Raw genomic sequence first — 18,978 nt, forward strand, 5'->3', positions numbered from 1 at the left:
GCTCATGTCATAACACCTGGACAAATACTTTTTTTTGTGTGTGTGGAAAGTCGTTTTTCAGTGGAACGTTTTTGAATGGATCTGCTGTAGAGTCCGTTCTCTCCTCAAATGGTTTGTCGACTCGTTTCAAGTGACTCTGAAGAGCTACTGTCACCACATTAAACATGATGCCAGGGATTCTGACTGCGCTGAGATCAACCTCTGACTAGCCTTATTATCCTAAGGGTTAACATGGCCAGTTTATTTTGTAGTTTGCCATTGATCAAAAATACATTCCAATAAGAAAGCTTATTTGCTATGAGGGATGATAGTCAGGAGTGGTGAAGTTGAGGTGAAATCTGAAGAGATATGGATGATGGACAAGAATGTGAGTGTTGAAACCAGGAGAACAGATCAGTGTACAGGATTTATAGCGGGCGTACCACCACAGGGGTGGAAGAACCGAGTCACCAGTGGAACAGTTCCTCTCACTGCTCTGTAGGCAGGCAGAGGAGACGGTCTGTTATGAACAACATCCATGACACACATGTGAGCTGTCTTGAGGGGTTGAGTGGAGGGCAAGGCGGAGGGGTTGCAACCAGTGGTTATATGTTTCAACATGTATCTGCACAAGTTGTCTCACGTTGTCATATCTCCAAGACTCGTGGCATACGAGAGGAAGCTGGATAGCAAGGTTCCAACAGAAGTGACCTTGAGTGTCGGACACAATCTCTCATTTGAGGACACTAAACACTAAAATAACACATCCTAGATCTGAATGAATGAAATATTCTTATTAAATCCTTTTTTCTTTACATAGTTGAATGTGCTGACAACAAAATCACGCAAAAATTATCAAAGGAAATCAAATTTATCAACCCATGGAGGTCTGGATTTGGAGTCACACTCAAAATTAAAGTGGAAAACCACACTACAGGCTGATCCAACTTTGATGTCCTTAAAACAAGTCAAAATGAGGCTCAGTAGTGTGTGTGGCCTCCACGTGCCTGTATGACCTCCCTACAACACCTGGGCATGCTCCTGATGAGGTGGCGGATGGTCTCCTGAGGGATGTCCTCCCAGACCTGGACTAAAGCATCCGCCAACTCCTGGACAGTCTGTGGTGCATCGTGGCGTTGGTGGATGGAGCGAGACATGATGTCCCAGATGTGCTCAATTGGATTCAGGTCTGGGGAATGGGCGGGCCAGTCCATAGCATCAATGCCTTCCTCTTGCAGGAACTGCTGACACATTCCAGCCACATGAGGTCTAGCATTGTCTTGCATTAGGAGGAACCCAGGGCCAACCACACCAGCATGTGGTCTCACAAGGGGTCTGAGAATCTCATCTCGGTACCTAATGGCAGTCAGGCTACCTCTGGGGAGCACATGGAGGGCTGTGTGGCCCCCCAAAGAAATGCCACCCCACACCATGACTGACCCACCGCCAAACCGGTCATGCTGGAGGATGTTACAGGCAGCAGAACGTTCTCCACGGCGTCTCCAGACTGTCACGTCTGTCACATGTGCTCAGTGTGAAACTGCTTTCATCTGTGAAGAGCACAGTGCGCCAGTGGCGAATTTGCCAATCTTGGTGTTCTCTAGCAAATGAAAAATGTCCTGCACGGTGTTGGGCTGTAAGCACAACCCCCACCTGTGGACGTCGGGCCCTCATACCACCCTCATGGAGTCTGTTTCTGACCGTTTGAGCAGACACATGCACATTTGTGGCCTGCTGGAGGTCATTTTGTAGGGCTCTGGCAGTGCTCCTCCTGCTCCTCCTTGCACAAAGGCGGAGGTAGCGGTCCTGCTGCTGGGTTGTTGCCCTCCTACGGCCTCCTCCACGTCTCCTGATGTACTGGCCTGTGTCCTGGTAGCGCCTCCATGCTCTGGACACTATGCTGACAGACACAGCAAACCTTCTTGCCACAGCTCGCATTGATGTCCCATCCTGGATGAGCTGCACTACCTGTGTGGGTTGTAGACTCCATCTCATGCTACCACTAGAGTGAAAGCACCGCCAGCATTCAAAAGTGACCAAAACATCAGCCAGGAAGCATAGGAACTGAGAAGTGGTCTGGTCACCACCTGTAGAACCACTCCTTTATTGGGGGTGTCTTGCTAAATGCCTATAATTTCCACCTGTTGTCTATTCCATTTGCACAACAGCATGTGAAATGTATTATCAATCAGTGTTGCTTCCTAAGTGGACAGTTTGATTTCACAGAAGTGTGATTGACTTGGAGTTACATTGTGTTGTTTAAGTGTTCCCTTTATTTTTTTGAGCAGTGTATATTCAGTATCCACCCAAAGTATGGCTTATCTCGGCCTTATCCAATTGTCCAAAGCCAAAACACTGTAAAATAATTCTAAAAGTGATATGCTTCCCTCCCATTAGAAATAAAACGATGCTTTTGTATTGAGATATTAGAGCCATGTGTTTTCTGGAGTTTGACAGTCTTGGCAAATAAATAATGGCAGTCCTTCCAGTTGGTTGGTGATGGATTGCCCTGTAGTCTACAGACTGATGTTTGCTAGGTGAAGGCCTCCACGTGAAACATCAGACTAGGCTACACGCCAAGAATCTTGTGCTTTCCTCATTTTAACTTTATAATACATCTAGTGCAAGGCACCTGATGTCTACGCAGCATATGCTTTCCAGGTCTGTCAGGATGGATCACTGGGCCAACAGGCTCTACTGCAATTGGAGGGACCTGATCTGACTCTCATGTCTCCTCTCTTGTGAGGGAGAAATGACTCTCATTCCCAGCCAACCCACTGGACACAAACTGGTTGAATCAACGTTGTTCAAATGTAATTTGTCAACGTGTTGTGATGTGGAATCTATATGGAAAATACATTGGATTTGAAAAAAGTCATCCATGTAAACTGTTGTTTTGAGAGTGAAATTTCAACCACGGGATTATGTTATCATGGTAACCAAATTCCAACATAGATGAAACGTGTATGAAATATGTAGAATACCTTTAAAACAATGTCAGATTTTCAAAGTTATAGCCACTATCAGAAGAAAAAAAAACAGGCTGGGCAGAACCCCTTCCGTCTACAGTTACCCTTTGGTCTCCCATCCAGGGTTTTAACCAAAAATGAAATACACTGAACAGAAATAAAAACGCAACATGCAACAATTTCAAATATTTTACTGCGTTACAGTTCATATAAGTAAATCAGTCAATTTAAATAAATAAATGAGGCCCTAATCTATGGATTTCACATGACTGGAAATACAGATCTGCATCTGTTGGTCACAGATACCTTAAAAAAAAGTAGGGACGTGGATCAGAAAACCAGTCAGTATCTGGTGTGACCACCATTTGCCCCATGCAGCGCAACACATCTCCTTCACATAGAGTTGATCAGGCTGTTGATTATGGCCTGTGTAATGTTGTCCCACTCCTCTTCAATGGCTATGCGACATTTTAGAGTGGCCTTTTATTGTCCCCAGCACAATGTGGACCTGTGTAATGATCATGCTGTTCAATCAGCTTCTTGGTATGCTACAACTGTCAGGTGGATGGATTATCTTGGCAAAGGAGAAATGATCACTAACAGGGATGTAAACAAATTAGTGCACAAAATTTGAGAGAAATAAGCTTTTTTGTGTGAATGGAAAATATCTGGGATCTTTTATTTCAGCTCATGAAATATGGGACCAACACTTCACATGTTGCGTTTATATTTTTATTCAGCCTAGATTCTATTATTAGATTCTACTACTATTAGATTCTACTATTGCTAACAAAATCATTCCAAAGGGTAGGTTTAACAGAGCAAATGAAATGTGACCATACTTTATCACTCATATTCTCCTGAGTGGCACAGCTGTCTAAGGCACTGCAATGTTATCAACATTCAAATATCAAAATTAGCTCCATCTGTGCCACTGGTTTAGTTTGTCTTTATTTCCAGTTTGTCTGCAAATGAATAATTGATATGTTGGATTCATATCTCCATCTTAACCAAAAATTGAAGGTAAAGAATAAGACTAAATCAAATCAAACTTGATTTAAAGTGCGTTCACAGTTTGATTTTATTTAGTCCTATTCATTAACTTAGATTTTTGTTTGGGATGTCCGCCAGATCATAGGATGTTCTCTTGATACAATACGTGTGTGAATTTGACCATTTCCCTGCTAAGCATTCAAAATGTAACAAATACATTTTGTGTGTAAGGGAAAATGTATGGAGTAAAAAGTACATCATTTTCTTCAGGAATGTAGTGAAGTAAAAGTTGTAAAAAAAAAAAAAAATAGTAAAGTACAGATACCCCCAAAAATTATTTAAGAAGTTCTTTAAAGTATTTCTTCTTTAGTACTTTACACCACTGTTGTCCTCATTGTTTACATAGGCTGCAGTGGGAGGGATTGCAAATGGTGAGATGCTGTAGGGGGCGGAGAGATGGGTTAGTTGGCAGTGGGGATGGTGCACTTTCTGGTTTCAGGTGAAAATAGGATGGAGTGATACAGTATGCTCACCTTACCTCCACTCTGAATGAATGGCTTTGTTCCTGCTCTTTAAGGACTGTGTTTATAGGAAACTGAATAGATGATATCTGAAGAATGCTTTTCCCTGCAATGAGACATATCTGCTCAATCAGCATTCCAATAGCGGGAGCAGTGAGGGCAGCACAATTAGTGACAGTCTCATTAGGCACTTCTGTGTTTCTCCTCTGCACAGTTTCAGAAGCTTTCATGCCCCATGGCGGGCTATTCAAGTGCCGGTCACTGAGAGGACCCACTCTCACCAGAGGGCAGAGAGTTGGGTGACTGTCAACTCCTATTAATGGTCTCAAATATTAGGTTAGCTTTCTCCGAATCCATGTGAAGGAAATACATCTCAATCCTGGAGTAAAAACCAATTAGCAATGATTATTTTGTAAGGTATTGTAACATGAAATTGAATTGTTACTCTTTCATCTTGATGTAGTGTAGTATGATCCAAATCTGTCTGACATAATCTTGATTACATCTGTGTTACCACTCCCTATTACTAAATAAAAAAACACCATTGCCTCAGAAGGAGAGGATAATAGCTATATAATCTGCTGTCATCATTAAAGCCTTGGCTTCTCCTGCCATCTTATTTCCAGCTACTGTGTGTAGCTAGCCACTATTAGATTACAGTTTTTAGCTTGTTCTATTTGGGCCGAAATAAGATAGGGAGCTGTAGTTAGTTACTGGTTGACAGAGGCATGGCAGGATGTCATACTACTACTGGTCGGTGCAGCAGACCCATGAGAACTAGAGCAGTTTGACTTCTTGTTTTGCTATTATTTGTGTTGTCACGCATTGCTGCTCTGACCATGAGGGAAAAGCACAGTCGTTTGGCTGTGGCATTTTTGTGTTTTGTATAAGAGATGGTGCGTCATTGTACACTGATGGACATTGGATAGATCAATATTAAAAATAGATAGAGCAAGTACAAACTAGAAGAGAATTAGTCCTCAAGGCCATCATGATAGATCTGATCACATGTTCTGTGCTTAGTGTTTGGTTCACTAACATCCCATTTATTTTTCTTCTCTCCCCAAACTCAGTGCTGTTGTATTTCATAGGCTGTTGGGGTTCCTCGAGGTTGTCCCCATGTCATTTTCTGTTTGTGTCTGGATTGAGCTGAGTCATGAAATTGTACAGTTTTATCAAAATGTCACAAGATAGGTTCTACATATCTCAGTAAAACTATCACTATTAAGAATCACCTTTATAGTTACCACTTTTACCAACACCCACGGAAAAGCAAGCAAATATGTTTTGACCAAAACTTCAAACAATCTTTATCTATTGTTTTGACCAGGGAGATCCTGCTTTTGAATACTTAGAAGCGCCTGTCAGAATGAGCTTATAGACAAATATTGGTATGTCTAGGCCCCCCTCTAGTGTGTGTGTGTGTGTGTGTGTGTGTGTGTGTGTGTGTGTTCGGTTCGTGCATGGAGCTTTAAGAATTAACTCAAGACACACATACACACACGCACACACAAAGGGTTAAACAGTAGTAAAATAGAGCGTCTGGAGACACGCCTTTCGATAGTGAGGCTCTCTGTATTCCAGAGATCACACCACTCCAAACCCCGCCCTATGCTTCTTGGGCTCCTCCCGTTCCAGCCCACTCCTGGACCACATTGAAATTGCTCTGGTGTTGCCAAACATGATTACACTGTCAGGAGCATCCTTGCCTAACCTCTCGTCCCAAGCGCATCTTAATCCAGAACATAAGAGCAGAGGAACTGAATAGCTTGGAAGCAGTGACTTTAAAATAAAACAATCGTTTTAACTTGGTAAATGAATAACCATATCATATACATTGTTATAGCTGTGTCGTTGTACCTTATTGACAGTCAGAGTAAAGTGTAAATAATTTGAACAATTTGGCTGCAGACTATGGGGCGGCTGCTGTGCCTGCTGTTGGTGTTCCTGGCTTGCTGTGTTGTCCAAACAAGTAAGTATCTTTATTCTAACATAGGTCTACTCTAGTGTATCGTAAACTTCGGGGAAAATTCCCAATTCATTTGGCTTATTTGTTATTTGTTCCATTAATGCATAGTGGCAAAGTAAGTATATTTTTTAAACATAGCCTACCTTCTTGTTAAATATGATGTATATAAATGGCAGTTATCAATCGATTTGAAATGTTTAAATAGCCCACTCTTGGACATCGCCTGATGCATCACGACGGGGGAGGGGGCCAGTTATTTGTAGAATGTAGGTCAAATTTGTGTTGCATCTTGAAGAAGCTGCGATAATGTGCAACACAAATAGTTTCTTATTATTATCAGAACACAATGCATAGGCGATTATTTATTTTGTCATTGCACTCACATTTACCTTTAGATACATTTACATTATCTATTTTTACCGGCATTTGTATGATTTAACTACATTCACTGCCTCTGATTTGTTGTTGGCCATGAGATTCCGTGGCCAATCAGATTTGAGAATGTGCAACAAGACGTTTCCGAAAGCTTATTGTGGTATAGGAGCCGGGTCGAGGCTAAATTATGTTTGCGTTGTAGTGCATGTTGAGAAGAGCAGCAGTTTACATTTTTGCGCTATTGTGCAATACTTTTTCGTGTAAGACAATTATTTTGTTAGTAGGCTATTGTTATTTTAAAGCTATAATCCTTCATTGCTACACCCATTTTAGTATTTATAAATTAAATGGATAGTACGGGATTTTGCCAATTTACTGGGAAGTAAAGAGTCGGAGTCAGATGAACTCGTGGATACCATTGGCCAGTATGAAGGAAGTCTGAGGTAGTTTAGCGAGCCAATGCTAACTAGCATTAGCGCAATGACTAGAAGTTTATGGGTATCTACCTAATTATATATACACCCATTGATTATATTTTTATTTAACTAGACAAGTAAGTTAAGAACATATTCTTATTTACAATGACGGCCTACCCTGGCCAAACCCGGACGATGCTCGACCAATTTAGGGACTCCCAATCATGGCCAGCTGTGATGCAGCCTGGAATCGAACCAGGGACTGTAGTGATGCCTCTAGCACCCAGATGCAGTGCCTTAGACCGCTGTGCCACTTATACATAACTAATGAGCTTAGTCCAGCTGTTGTGCACCATCAGAACCCAAAATATATGTGGTTTTTACCTCCAATGTTTGTAAACAATACCGGCTAAATGTAAACAAACCCTGCATAGTCTCAAAACATGGTTCAGATTATAATGTTGATATCCTGGATGGTCAGTCCTTGCATCTATAGTCTGGCTATGTCTATGAATTTGAGAGTTACATTTCTTCAGGCCTATTCCTCAGCTTTTTACCAAAACAGAGGCGGGTGTTGCTTTATTTTTTCAACTGCTCATTCTAGCTTTAAAGTGCAAAAATCTTCCAAATTCAGGTACAGCAGATTACAAGTGAGTTATTGTATAATTAGGCTACATAGCAAGGCTGCAATAGACTAAATGTGTTCTCAATTGATGCAATAACCAGTCACATTGCAATCTAGATTCTCTGGTGTTCACGCATGTTTTTGACTCTTTCATGATGTATTGATGGCCCTATGACATCATTGTGGTGGGCCACCCTGAGAATGAAAGGAATCCCTCTTGCCCACCTCCACAAAGCATGACTTTCAAGTATTCCTCCTGAGGCAACATTCCAACATATTGTTTCAACACCATCTGCCCTGTATGCAATAACTTCCAGTGTTAGTGTTGGGACCAGTATGGAAATGTTTGGGAAAAAGTGCCAGGAACGGGTTGGAACTGGCTCTCACACTCCTATCCATTGACACAACAGAGTTGTGTTGTTGTGAGAGCATCAGCAATCTGAAACAGTCTGTGCTCATTCTCACATTGTCTATTGTCTTATCAGGAGGAGCGGACATCCCTCATATTGCGCAATCTGTAACGTGCAGATATATCGAGAATGTGACATCGAATGGTGACATCGAATGGGAGACTCACACTGGGAACTTGATTCAATCTATTTGCAAATAATCAGAAAGAATACAGTTTTTGCCATGACATTTTCTGAGGGCCTAAATGGAGAGTGCTGGGCGATAAATAAAAGTAGTTGCAGAATGACATGCCCCATCTCAAAAAATATCTGTTCCATCACCTATTTAGAAAGTGGTACTGTAAGCCTGTGCAAATCACTTTATCATGCTATCTGTAAACCATGTCCATGCCTTCTAAGTGTCATATGAAGAGATTTTTACTTCATTCGCCAGCTTCAACAGCTCATCAAACAGTGGGCAGAGCTGTTTCCTCTCCTCCAGCTTGTCCTGATAGAGAACGGAAGATCAATTAAACACACCACACATCAGAGGACAGACAAACAAGTATGCCACGTTACATTTCTCCCCAAGGTTAATCAGTAAACCTTGTCAGTCCGAGCCTTTGATGGACTGAACTTTAAGCCTAACCAAATGTTATTGAAGGCAGGGCATTCGCCTGCATCTGACCATCATTTCTCTCTGAGAATGAGGACAGGTGGACATGATAAAGTGAGAGAGAGACGTTGATAGCTTTTGATTAGAGTTTGCAGGTATTAAGTCAATATACTCACCTGGCCCTAGAGGGTCATATTGTGTGAGTTACTAGAACCCAAACTGTTTTCCAAGGGATGGCAGTGGGAAATGTGATCACATCTGGGTATTATTTTATGTTCTCTCGCAGTTGTGTGGGTATTCATTCACTTGTTGTTTTGCTCTTATTTTGTGGCTAGTCTTGTTCACTGACAAGGGACCTCTATAGATAAGACAACCAGGTAAGATAAGATTAAAGTCACGAATGATAAAACCTTTAAAGAAAGGGAGTGCACATGGAAGAGGGTCCCACCAATACAGCCGCCCATAGTACACTCTTATATGGGGACAGCTGGGTCCAGAACTGGAATGGCATTAACCTGTTCAGCTGTGGAGACATGGTGAATGAGGACATTGACTTCTCATGTTCATACTGTTTGTTCACAGAGTCATATCTGTACTAGATTTCCCCATTTAATTTCCATCCACTTTCCCAGATCTGCTGTTGACATCTGTTGAATAGAACGGAACGAAAAGCAACAGAACTGCACTGTCACAGTTTATGACCAAAATATCTCAGTAAAGAAAATGTAGGCCAAACTATGAGCCTTCTGTTAAATGAGCATAAATTGTTAAATCTTTCCAAATTCCCTTATTTACATTCTTGAAATAACATGGTAGTGCAATTCAGTAGGTATTATTGTTCCTGCAACTGAAACCGTTGGTGAGAAACCTCACCCAGGAACTGTCCTGTTTTGAAAATCCATCCTCAGTGGTCAGTAAAAAGAGTACCTAGCCCACTATTGTCTCTACTGTTATTATCATGCAAACCTTTCGCTTGACCCAATCAGCTACCAGTGGTGTGATTCAAGCTCCTCCCTTTGGTCAAGCTCCTCCCTTTGCTCCTATCAGAAACAGGTGTCCATCCAGTGTTTTGAGGCCTAAGTGCAGGATAAGGAATTCCCAGTGGCATCTGGACACTGCTGTGAGTCATCTCTGTGGCCAGGGGCACTGATGTACAGTACAGTGTCTTAATTGATTCTTCCAGTTCACTAACTAGGGTGATTTAGATAGGGGGTTGGGTGGAGAGCTGTAGGAGGTCTAGAAGGTCTTTGTTTGATGGATGAAGAGCATTCAGAACAGCATGGAGGATAATGAAGATGTTAAGGAGAACATAACATCAGCCAGTACTGTATGTCTACGATCTCTTCTAATTTGTCTTCAGTCACCACCACCCAATTACTGACAAAAATGTACATTATCCACTACCAATGGCAGGTGTAAAATTAGTGTGTGTGCATGTGTCAGTGTGTTTGAGTTGTAGATTCTCCACATTCCTCCTCTATAAGGCAGGTTGGAATTTGCATGTGTATGTGTCTGTACATGTATATGTGTGTATGTTGAGGGAGAGGGTCATAATGGGCCTCTCCCACCCATCCCCCTGCCTCTTTGTTGATGTGTTACCAGCATCCCTGCCATAGCCCACCGAACAGCCAGACCATCCACCACTCACTGTCACATACTGTATGACTGCAAGCTGGGAAATGAGACCCAGAAGATGCAACCTGCTCTAGCACTTTTGTTTTAACTATATATTCTGATTTATGGTCTGCTCAAGTATTTGCCTCAGATAACATCCACAGAGTTACAGAAAACAGACACTTTTTCCTTTTCCTGTAGTTTATTATGTCAGGATACAAGTGTTGAAATAATGTATTGTGTTCTTGACTGACCTGACAGTATGTAGATGATAAAGCAGAGAAATACCACTGGTTGTCCTATCCTGCTAAGGCTTTTCAGTGCCATGGGCTTGGCTTGCCACGCAACCCCTCTCGGTAAAGCGTCTAATTTGTGTACTTTGCCAGGAGTACAAGTACCAGATGAATGTGCAGCTATATACAGTGTCCTCTCAGAAAAGCGTCTGATTTGTGTACTTTGCCAGGAGTACCAGTACCAGATCAATTTGTAGCTACGTATATACAGTGTCCTCTCGGGAAAGCATCTGGTTTGTGTGCTTCCCAGAAATAAATAGAACAGCAATTGGTTTCATTCATGAGAGATTTATTGTCCCATTATACAATGTATCCGGGGTTGTAAATGTTATTCAGTTAAATGCTCCTTAAAGCCCATTTTGATTTTGAGATTTTGTTGTTCACCAGAATGAATAGTCATGGACTGACCATGTGGGTACGTGTGTTTTTCCCTTATAGACACAGAGACAGTATGCGGGATCGGGCAGTTCCTGTGTGGGAACGGGAAGTGCATTACGCTGAGATGGGTGTGTGACGACACAGATGATTGTGGAGATGGAACTGACGAGCTCCCTGGAACCTGCTGTGAGTAACACATACCGCCGTAGCTAATAGGAATACAATAGAGGATTGAACCACACTTCTAGTTGAACATCTTTTTCAGTTTCAGTCACTGATGGTTGTTCTCTCTTTTCGGTTGCACCTGTAGCGGCCAGAACATGCGGAACCACAGAGTTCAGCTGTGGTGGACGTCTGAACCAGTGTGTTCCCAGTACCTGGCTCTGTGACGGCAAAGCAGACTGTGAGAATGGAGCTGATGAGGAGAGCTGTGGTGAGTGGTCCTGTCTTCTCCACTCACTATTGTACCTTTCTCCCCAACTTACCTCCCAACATTTCCCCTTCTCTCATCTACTCTCTCTTTTCCCTCTCAGTCCCATTCTTTCCCAACTGATATAAGCCTGACAAATGAGGCTCCCCTCTAACACACACGTCTCTGTTCCTCCCACAGCGCCCAAGCACTGCACAGATAACAAATTCCACTGCAGTAACGGCCAGTGTGTGTCGGCCTCCTTTGTGTGTGATGAGGAGTTGGACTGTGATGACGGGAGCGACGAGGCTTCCTGCCCAGCCACCACCTGTAGCTCCACCTCCTTCCAGTGCAACAACTCTGTATGTGTGCCGCACCTGTGGGCCTGCGACGGAGACGCTGACTGCTCGGATGGCTCCGACGAGTGGCCCCAGAACTGTGGGACGCGAGCCCCTGAGGGTGCCCCCAAGCCCTGCTCCCTTCGGGAGTTCCAATGTGGCAGCGGGGAGTGTATCCACAGCAGCTGGAAATGTGATGGAGGATTCGACTGCCTGGATCGCTCTGACGAGACCAACTGTAGTGAGTACATTCCCTCTCTCTTATTACCCGTTTATTACTTCTGTTAGCTATATTCGCTTTAATATTTTCTGTCTTTAATATGTAAGTTGTATATGAATTTTTGACTGACCTCTCAATCTCTCCTTCTCTCCATAGGCCGCCTCACCTGCCGCCCCGATGAGTTCCAATGCGGTGATGGCACCTGTATCCACGGCGGTCGCCAATGTAACCGCCAGTACGACTGCAGAGACTTGAGTGATGAAATGGGCTGTGTCAATGGTAGGCTCTTGCCCCACATAAAGCTACTACCTCTGCGACGGTAATACTACCTTTGTGTTATAGTCACACTCTCCTCTCCTCCACAGTGAGCCATTGCAAGGGTCCCACCAGGTTTAAGTGCCGTAGTGGGGAGTGCATCAGTATGGAGAAGGTGTGTGACAAGCAGCGTGACTGCAGGGACTGGTCAGATGAGCCTCTCAGAGAGTGTGGTGAGTATTTTTATTTTTTTATTTTACCTTTATTTAACTAGGCAAGTCAGTTAAGAACAAATTCTTATTTTCAATGACGGCCTAGGAACAGCGGGTTAACTGCCTGTTCAGGGGCAGAACGACAGATTTGTACCTTGTCAGCTCGGGGGTTTGAACTTGCAACCTTCCGGTTACTAGTCCAACGCTCTAACCACTAGGCTACCCTGCCGCCGTATGAAGGTGGAACATGTACTTAGGGGGAATGTTGTTTTGCCTATGGTTAGCTTCTCACGTAAAATGAGTTGGATGGAAACAATGGGAATGCTATCTAGCTGTGGTTGCTGAAAGAAAGAAGGAGCTGTGGACTGGTGTTGAACTGTCACTTTTCTCTCCTCTAACCCTCCCTGCAGATTCCAACGAGTGCCTGTACAACAATGGCGGCTGCTCACACATCTGCAATGACCTGAAGTTCGGCTATGAGTGCCAATGTCCCACCGGCTACTACCTGACGGACAAGAAACGCTGTGAAGGTAAAACTCCTTACCACTGCAGCTGCATGTGTGTCCACAGAGCTCAAAAAGTTGGCTCAATCAGCAGCCATATTGGATCTGATGTCCATGCCAATGTGGACTTCAGACTGTACATCCTTTAGGCCTAGAGCCAGGCGATGTGCCCATTGATACCTTTGCCTTAGTTCAACCCTGTATGGCAGTGTAAGCTGGTGCTAGTGGGGTGAGAAGGTCTCTGTCCTGACTGGACCACTTCCCTGTGGAGCCATGATGACTCAGTGCTGTTACTGTCACACCCCCTTTGTCTGACCCTATGCCACCGTTTACCTTCTCCAACACTGTGCCAGTTACACAGACGTCATATCTGTCCTGTACCTCTTTCCACAGATATCGATGAGTGTGCCAACCCAGACATCTGCAGTCAGATCTGTGTCAATCATATGGGCAGCTACAAGTGCGAGTGTGAGGAGGGCTACCAGGTCGACCCAGCGACCAAAGCCTGCAAGGCCATCGGTAAGCATTGGTCCTAAGAAAGACTGAATGCTTACTTTGCTCATGTTTTGATCAAGTTTATTTTTATGTCATGCATGGGTCATGCATTGCAGTTATTGGAACGATACTCTCTCGTCTGATCACACAGGCACTGTAGCCTATCTGTTCTTCACCAATCGCCATGAGGTGAGGAAGATGACACTGGACAAGAGTGAGTACACGCGTGTCATCCCCCACCTGAAGAATGCAGTGGCTCTGGACATGGACATGGTTTCCAAGGAGATTTACTGGTCTGACCTCTCCCAGAAGAAGATCTACAGGTGAGCAAAGCTTCCATGTTACCTTTATCCATATAGCCCTGTTGTATTCCTATTGCTCCCAGTGATATCTTGATGATGTTGATTAGAATGATGATGATGGTATAATAAATATATTTTCTCTCTATTTTCCACCCTTCTCCTACAATCCAGCACCTCAATGGACTTGGCTGCAGACACAGCGCAGCACAAAGTTGTGATTGACAGCGACATCGAAGCTCCGGAGGGCATCGCCTTTGACTGGGTCCACGGCAACATCTACTGGACCGACAGTATCCGCAGCAGCATCTCTGTGTCAACCGCCAACGGGAGCCGCCGCAAGACTCTCTTCCGGAATGACCTGGCCAAGCCCCGCGCTATTGTGGTCGACCCCCACAGCAAGTAGGTATAACACATTGGCTTTAGGGTTGAGCACAATGACAGAAACATTGAGCCTACACAGGATATTTGTTGAATGATGACATGCTTCAATAAATGTGTTCTACTGCCCTCCTAGTTTCATGTACTGGACTGACTGGGGAACTCCAGCCAAGATTGAGAAGGGAGGTCTGAACGGAGGAGACCGTGCTGCTCTGGTCACAGACAACATTGTGTGGCCCAATGGAATCACCCTTGGTGAGCACATTCATAACTTCCTACCTTTGTGTGTGAGGGTGTGCATGCATAATTGTGTGTGTTTCTGCATGGTCACTCTGGTCTGACTAGTTTCTCTTGTCCTATCCCCTGGTCAGACCTGCTGAACCAGCGGCTGTACTGGGTGGACTCCAAGCTGCACACCCTCTCCAGTATCGACGTCCAGGGTGGCGGCCGAAGGACACTCATTATAGATGAACACAGGCTAGCCCATCCCCTAGGCATCACTGTGTTTGAGGTGAGGCACTAAATGAGGCACTATGAAAATAAGTCTGAAAATAACCATATATATTTCATATGTTTATGCAGAGATGAGAAATGTTTAAATGGAGTACTGTGTATTCTGTGTGTAGGAAAGAGTGTTTTGGACAGATGTCAGCAACAATGCCATTCTAAGTGCCAACCGTGTGACAGGCAGGGACATCAAGCCTGTGGCAGAGCACCTGGTATCCCCAGAGGACATTGTGTTGTACCACAACCTCAAACAGCCAACTGGTATGTATCAGGTCTCTCAGCTTTTTAATCTTCCCATAGTTAGTTAGATCAGTAGTTTGTTTATGCAAGAGTAGCCATAGAGTTAGGAACCAATATGTTTTGGTGTAACGGTTGCACGTCAGGGATGCATTTTATTCAAAGTGCTATTTTTGTGTCTGGAGCCTCAGACTATTACAATTAAGTTACAATGCTGCAGTAGCATAGCAATAGCAATGTGCTTTCTATTGAGACAAACCAGTCCCCAGACTTAATCCCCTCCTCCCCTCTGCTCCACTCCAGGCAGGGACTGGTGCAAGGTGGCCAACGGAGGCTGTGAGTTCATGTGTCTGGCAGCCCCCCAGGTGGGCCTACATTCCCCCAAGTACACCTGTGCATGCCCTGACAACATGCTGCTGGCCAAAGACATGAGGAAATGTGTACCAGGTATATATCTAGCTAGCACCCTCAGCCTCTCTATGTAGCATAACTCAGGGGAAATATATGATCCCTTGCTTCCTGTATAATATCTAATCTAAGTGTTATCTGTATATTGACCAGCTGCACCAACACCTGCAACTCCAGTCAAGCCCATTGTTCCCTCCCCCAACCCCCCACCGGCACCCGCCCACACCTCCCCTGCACCTCCAGCCCGCGCCACCACTAAGGCCCCCATCATCACTACCACAGTTACGCCTGCGCCTCCCCGCACTACCAAGCCTGTGCCACGCAACCCCAGCCTGCCCAGCCAGATACACCCAGGATCCCCCAGGCCCAGACTACCACAGTGCCTCAAGCCACCACTCAGGGTAAGCACAACTTAAATGTGTGCTCTCATTAAATGCAGGAGTTATCAGCAATGAATATTTTGAAAGATGAAACTTTCCTGGAACATCACACTTTGACATGGTGTATCATTGATCTAAATTGTTCTTGTTTTGCCCTTCAGACATCCGCCATGAATTTGCTGCTATACCCACAGCCCCTTCAACCCCTGCAGCTTTATACATCGCGCTGCCTATAGGTAAGTTGCTTTAACATCACTGACTTAGACACACAGTTAGCATGATTATTACACACCAATGATTTAAAAACCCCACTTTAGCATCAACAAATCCCCTCTGACCTGTATGTCTCTCTCTCTCTGTCTCTCAGCCATTGTGTGTCTGGTGGCATTTGTTGCCGTGCTGCTGTGGAGGAACTACAGACTGAAGAACACCAACACCATTCACTTTGAAAACCCAGTCTACCAGAAGACCACTGAAGACCAGGTGCACATATGCAGGAGCCACAGTCCAGACGGCTACTCCTACCCACCGGTAAGAGGCCAATCTGTCATACACACTCAATCTCAATGTCACTTGTTTGTGTTTTTGTATTAGCATATGTAGCCTATGGTATGTTGTACAGTAGCTGTAGTTCAGTGACCTAATGTATTCCTCTTTGTTTCCTTCCCCCCAGAGACAGATTGTGAGTCTTGATGATGAGGCTTGACCGTAGTGCTGCCGTTCCCTGCCAACACAAACGCTTTAAGAGGAGAGAGCAGAAGAGTAAGAGAGACATTTTATATAAGCTACCTGGACAATCTTTTTTTTTTTTTTTACCTCACAACCTCAAAGACATGAGAAGGCAGAGAAAGTGTCATACCGCTGACCAAACCCCTGTGTGCTCAAAGACAAAGAAAGAAAGAAAAGCAGGAAAAGGAGGAAGATTTCTCATTCATGTGTCTTTCTTGCCCATTTGTGCACAATCCAGAGCCATAAGAGACCATCAACTCATCTCCACCAAGCTTGAGTTTTATTGGCTCATTCTACACCATAGTATTTTTCTCAGAGACGATTTGATTTGTCTGAACTGTGAAATGTTTAACAAATGCAAGACTGTTCAGACGTTGAACCACATTATGAAAGAACAGTAATGTAATTGTAATATTTGAGTGTTTTGTGTTTGTGAAGAAGTGCCCTTGATATAAGAGGTGACAGCAACTTTATTTAACACCACTTAGAATTGAGAAAAATCTCCCTTTCTTGTTATGTAGAATTCAGAAATGAGGTATTGTAAATAACGTAGGTATTTATATTTGACTTATTTCTGAGACTGACAAAATGTTTAGAAATAATGAGCGGATCATATCATTTACTATGTCTAGACTCATTTCTTTGTTCCTGAATTGTTTTAATATCAACATCTGATATCTGATAACACCTGAGCCACTTGTTGAAATGAAACCCTTTGAGAGTGAATGTCGTCTTGAATTCTATAAATGAGCCAATTTTACCTCTGTATCATCACCAGACAGGGACAAAGTCAAATCATAGCTTTTTATACCAATCGTCCACATTGCCTCACTAGTGGATCACTATCCAAATGGACGGTTAAACACACTGACACTTATACTGTATTTCTAACACTATTGCTGTGGGAACATTCAATTCCCCTAATATGGTGTTTAATTGCAAGCCAAGACAGTAGATTTAGGACAGTCTGTCTGAGATGTATCTTTCTCATTTTCTCCATTGTCTTACTTTCTGTCATCCACTCCTTCTCAAGCTTCCCTTTCTTTCAGCCCAACTGTGTGAAAGCACTATATAATTGTGTAATTCTTCTATGACAGAAAGCCTTAAACCATGTTCATTGTTCATGTGTCATGCGACAGTAGAACACAGACTACACTTTTAGAAAAAAATGTGCTATTTAGAACCTAAAAGGGTTATTGGGCTGTCCCCATAGCAGAACCATTTGAAGAACCCTTTTGGGTTCCAGATAGGACCCTTTTGGGTTCCATGTAGAACCCTTTCCACAGAGGATTATACATGGAATTCAAAAGGGTTCTACCAGGAACCAAAAAGGGTTCTACTATGGGGACAGCTGAACCATTTTTAAACCCTTTTTTCTAAGAGTGTAGCAAATCATGTCTTCATTCAGGTTCAGAAACACAAGTTGCCTTTTAATGGTTTTCACAGCATTGTTTACTGGAGAGAGAGATTTATTTGTAAAAACTGACTATGACAGTTCTAGGTACTGGAATAGAAGCCATCCAAGTGCATTATATATCATGCTGATAATCTTTTAACCAGATGATTTATTCAAATACTCATGATAGTGTTGAGGTGGCTTTAAGGCCACAATGTTTGACACCTCTTTCTCTGAGATCAGAGGGAAATGAATGTGTCTAACTGTTTACAATGACATGTGTTTGACCTTGAGGATGTCACAGTGTTACAGGTATAAGACAGACAGAGAGTTTGGATATGGCCTAAGCCTAACAAAGACATTTTTGTTGAGTCAGTGAAAGTGTTTGTTTATGTTTCTGTTGTGTTTTTTTAAAATGTGGGGTTGGGACTAAACATATTGTTTAATTCAATAGCCATATGGAATAAATCCAGACATTTGTGTTAACTAACATCAACAGTGCAGATCATGAATATGTCAATATTATGTTCATAATGTATTTGTAAATATTCATTAAAAAAATTGGTCATGATGTCCCAGTGTAGAATTTGTACACCGTTAAACATTTGATGTACATAAATAAATGCTTATATTTATTTTAGAATCATTACACTCTGATTGGTACTTTACTTGAAGCCTGAAGTTTTGGTCTGATAAGCCTTTTTGTGTTGTAAATGTGTCATACATACACAAAATACAGGTTACAAGTTAACTGTGTTAATTGTGTTTACTGCCTTTGGTTTTCCATAATTAATTAATATTGAGATGCTTTAGTAGTTTCAAAATAGTCACCTTTCACATAGATCTATTATACTTTATAATTCCATCAGATTTTTAGCACTAATTTGAGAATGAAATTTTTCCGGAATTACATTTCTTTATACTTTTAGATAATAAGGGCACTACCAATCGCTATTACATTAGCAGGATGACAGCCTGTTGAATAACACAAACGTTCTGTAATTCCTGACAGAAGCATGGGAGGTATGATGTATTTATTTATGAAATTGTATGATTGTAAATACACAAATCA

General features: G+C 43.0%; 1 protein-coding gene across 1 annotated transcript; it reads left to right on the top strand.

Moving 5' to 3' along the window:
- The first annotated feature begins 6,134 nt into the window (after positions 1 to 6,134).
- Positions 6,135 to 18,479, top strand: LOC115110608 (low-density lipoprotein receptor-like). The gene is given in 20 exon segments (XM_029636416.2): positions 6,135 to 6,273; positions 6,374 to 6,434; positions 11,198 to 11,323; positions 11,448 to 11,570; positions 11,748 to 12,125; positions 12,261 to 12,383; positions 12,470 to 12,592; positions 12,982 to 13,101; positions 13,468 to 13,593; positions 13,721 to 13,892; positions 14,043 to 14,270; positions 14,386 to 14,504; positions 14,621 to 14,760; positions 14,876 to 15,017; positions 15,297 to 15,440; positions 15,555 to 15,725; positions 15,728 to 15,802; positions 15,943 to 16,017; positions 16,149 to 16,312; positions 16,455 to 18,479. Coding segments are annotated over 19 exon segments (2,640 nt in total). The 5' UTR covers positions 6,135 to 6,273; positions 6,374 to 6,376; the 3' UTR covers positions 16,488 to 18,479.
- The last annotated feature ends 499 nt before the right edge of the window (positions 18,480 to 18,978 follow it).

The sequence above is a fragment of the Oncorhynchus nerka genome, linkage group LG21, assembly GCF_034236695.1.
Source record: "Oncorhynchus nerka isolate Pitt River linkage group LG21, Oner_Uvic_2.0, whole genome shotgun sequence".
Lineage (NCBI taxonomy): Eukaryota > Metazoa > Chordata > Actinopteri > Salmoniformes > Salmonidae > Oncorhynchus > Oncorhynchus nerka.